Genomic DNA, 2,500 nt, shown 5'->3' on the forward strand with positions numbered 1-2,500 from the left:
GGAGGAGGAGGCGGGGGGGAGGAGGAGGAGGAGGATTAGGAGGAGGAGGAGGGGGAGGAAGAGGAGGGGAAGATGGAGGGGCGTATGGAGAGAAGGACATGGGTGCTGCAGTGTTCAAGTGAGGAGGTTTTCAGATGCGCGGGGTGTTGGAAGGGTCAAGATGAGGTGGGCAGGGGAGGGAACTGGGATATGCTGTTGTAACATATGCACTTCCGTCTGTGTGTGTGTGTGTGTGTGTGTGTGTGTGTGTGTGTGTGTGTGTGTGTGTGTGTGTGTGTGTGTGTGTGTGTGTGTGTGTGTGTGTGTGTGTGTGTGTGTGTGTGTGATTATGGATGGGGTCTGTCCATTTATTTGGCTATCTATCAATCTATACCTTATGTCTTTTATCGATATAAGTTTCTTCTGAGAGACGACTGATTGAGATGTCAGTGTACCCATGGCAAGGCTGATACAAACTGAAACTGAAAGTCAAAACCTCAGAATGTTACCAGGAGGAGTCTCCTGTGATCCTTAACTGTGTCTCAGGCTGGCAGCCACCATCCGTCTGCTCTCGTTGACACATCTATCGCTCACAGATAAAATGTAAATATAAGTCTGCTCGAATAAATATCTAGGGGATTTCTTTAAAGAAACTGATTCATCAAGATTTTCCCTTTTTTCCTTTCTGTATGTGTGTGTGTGTGTGTGCGTGTATTTGTATGTGTATGTGTGTGCTTGGCTTGCGCGCCCACGCTGCACCCCAGACGATGTACTGGCGAGGGATGCGGGCGAGTGTGTGATCTGTCTAGAGGAGCTGCAGCAGGGAGACACTATAGCCAGACTGCCGTGCCTCTGCATCTACCACAAAAGGTAAGAGACACTCGCACATAAACACACACACACACACACACACACGCACGCACGCACGCACACCCATACCCCCACACACATGCGCACCCACTTCCACAAACACACACACACACACACACACACACACACACACACAAACACATAATTTCATGGAAATGCAGAGCTACTTTAATCCACCCAATGCAATAAAAGTACTTCCGCTCAATTGGTAGAGCACGGTATATAACACTGCCAGGGTTACGGCTTTGTTTTTCTATTGGGTCGCTCCTGCGAACAAGGTTTGCACACAGTGTATTGTAAGATGCTCTGGATAAAAGAGCCCGGCCAAATGGCATGTACTAAATAAACCCATTGCTTGGAAATGATTATGGACCAGCAACATCGCTTGAAAAAAAATATGTAAACGAGGATGATAAGCACCGTCCATGGACTGTATTTGTCTATAACATGTATATTTGAAAGCCTTCATTTTATTAAGGAAATGCTGATATTGTATATCCATCAGTAGATGGGCAGGACGAAAATAGAAATAGCAAACAGAGTCTGGTGGATAATGCGGCACAGTCCAACTATATGATGAGCATGCAAAGCTGCACTCATAACCACTGCTCAGCACTTAAGTAAAGGTTTGGAAGAGTCTCTTAATCTGTCTTGTGGTGAGCTCTTTTGTTTACAGCGTTAATGACTTCTTCTAATACTTGTTCTCCAGTCCCCCTATGCTCTGTTCTCTATCCTTATTGCCACAGTTGTGATTTCCCTCTCAATTGACTGCGCATGTTACTAACTAACACCGTTCACAACATCATCAGCGTTAATCAACAAATGCACTCGTTAAAATGTGCTTCCATTAAACCTGCACTATGTACTTTTCCTTATTAGTAACATCTCTTGCAAACTAGGTCAACACATGGCATCAGAGCAGTTAGCGGCCTGTGAACCATCATATTCCGGCCCGCAATTGCCCCATTGGAAAACAAAACGACCCCCAACAAAATCCAAAGAATATTGTATTATGTTAATTAATCTCAATGTGAATTGACTCTGTGCTACTACGTACGATTTTAACACCTATTGGACTGCATGAAAGGGAAAAGGATTGCAACGATTTTGACAAACATTTTGATTTGGCGAAAATAGCTAGTCTAAACATAGCTAGTTATCTGTCATGTCTACCAAATGCATAAGGTTGAACATAACTCAGCACCTATGTGTTCTCCATGCTTCATTTAAAGGGACCAATGTGAGGCCCTTCACTCACTTAATCAAAATCACTAAGGCCCTCTGGAAAATAATGTCCCCACCCCCTGCTCTAGTGGCTTGAGTTGCGGCTAAAGTTAAAGCTGTATCATTTTTTAGAAATCTGTTGTAACTATCCTCTGCGATTTACACACTATGGGCTGGACCAGAGAGTGGAGGGTGCTTAACGTGTCTCCGCTGTCTCCAGCTGTATAGACTCATGGTTTGAGATCAACCGCTCCTGCCCTGAACACCCGTCTGACTGACCTTGTCTCCCCCCCTGAACACTGCTAAAGGTGAGAACGCCCATTCAAACTGTACACAGTACACACACACACACACACACACACACACACACACACACACACACACACACACACGGCACAAGCACACTGGTGCATGCCTGTGTGTGTGC

General features: G+C 45.3%; 1 protein-coding gene across 1 annotated transcript in view; it reads left to right on the forward strand.

The window, feature by feature from the left end:
• Positions 1-2,500, forward strand: part of znrf1 (zinc and ring finger 1) — a 30,629-nt gene that overhangs the window by 24,430 nt on the left and 3,699 nt on the right. The window contains exons 3-4 of the mRNA XM_060061043.1: positions 744-849; positions 2,294-2,381. Of these exons, the coding sequence (XP_059917026.1) occupies positions 744-849; positions 2,294-2,351 (164 nt within the window). The 3' untranslated portion in view covers positions 2,352-2,381. The remainder of the gene's footprint in view (positions 1-743; positions 850-2,293; positions 2,382-2,500) is intronic.

This window comes from Gadus macrocephalus, chromosome 9 (genome assembly GCF_031168955.1).
Source record: "Gadus macrocephalus chromosome 9, ASM3116895v1".
In the NCBI taxonomy this organism is placed as follows: Eukaryota; Metazoa; Chordata; class Actinopteri; order Gadiformes; family Gadidae; genus Gadus; species Gadus macrocephalus.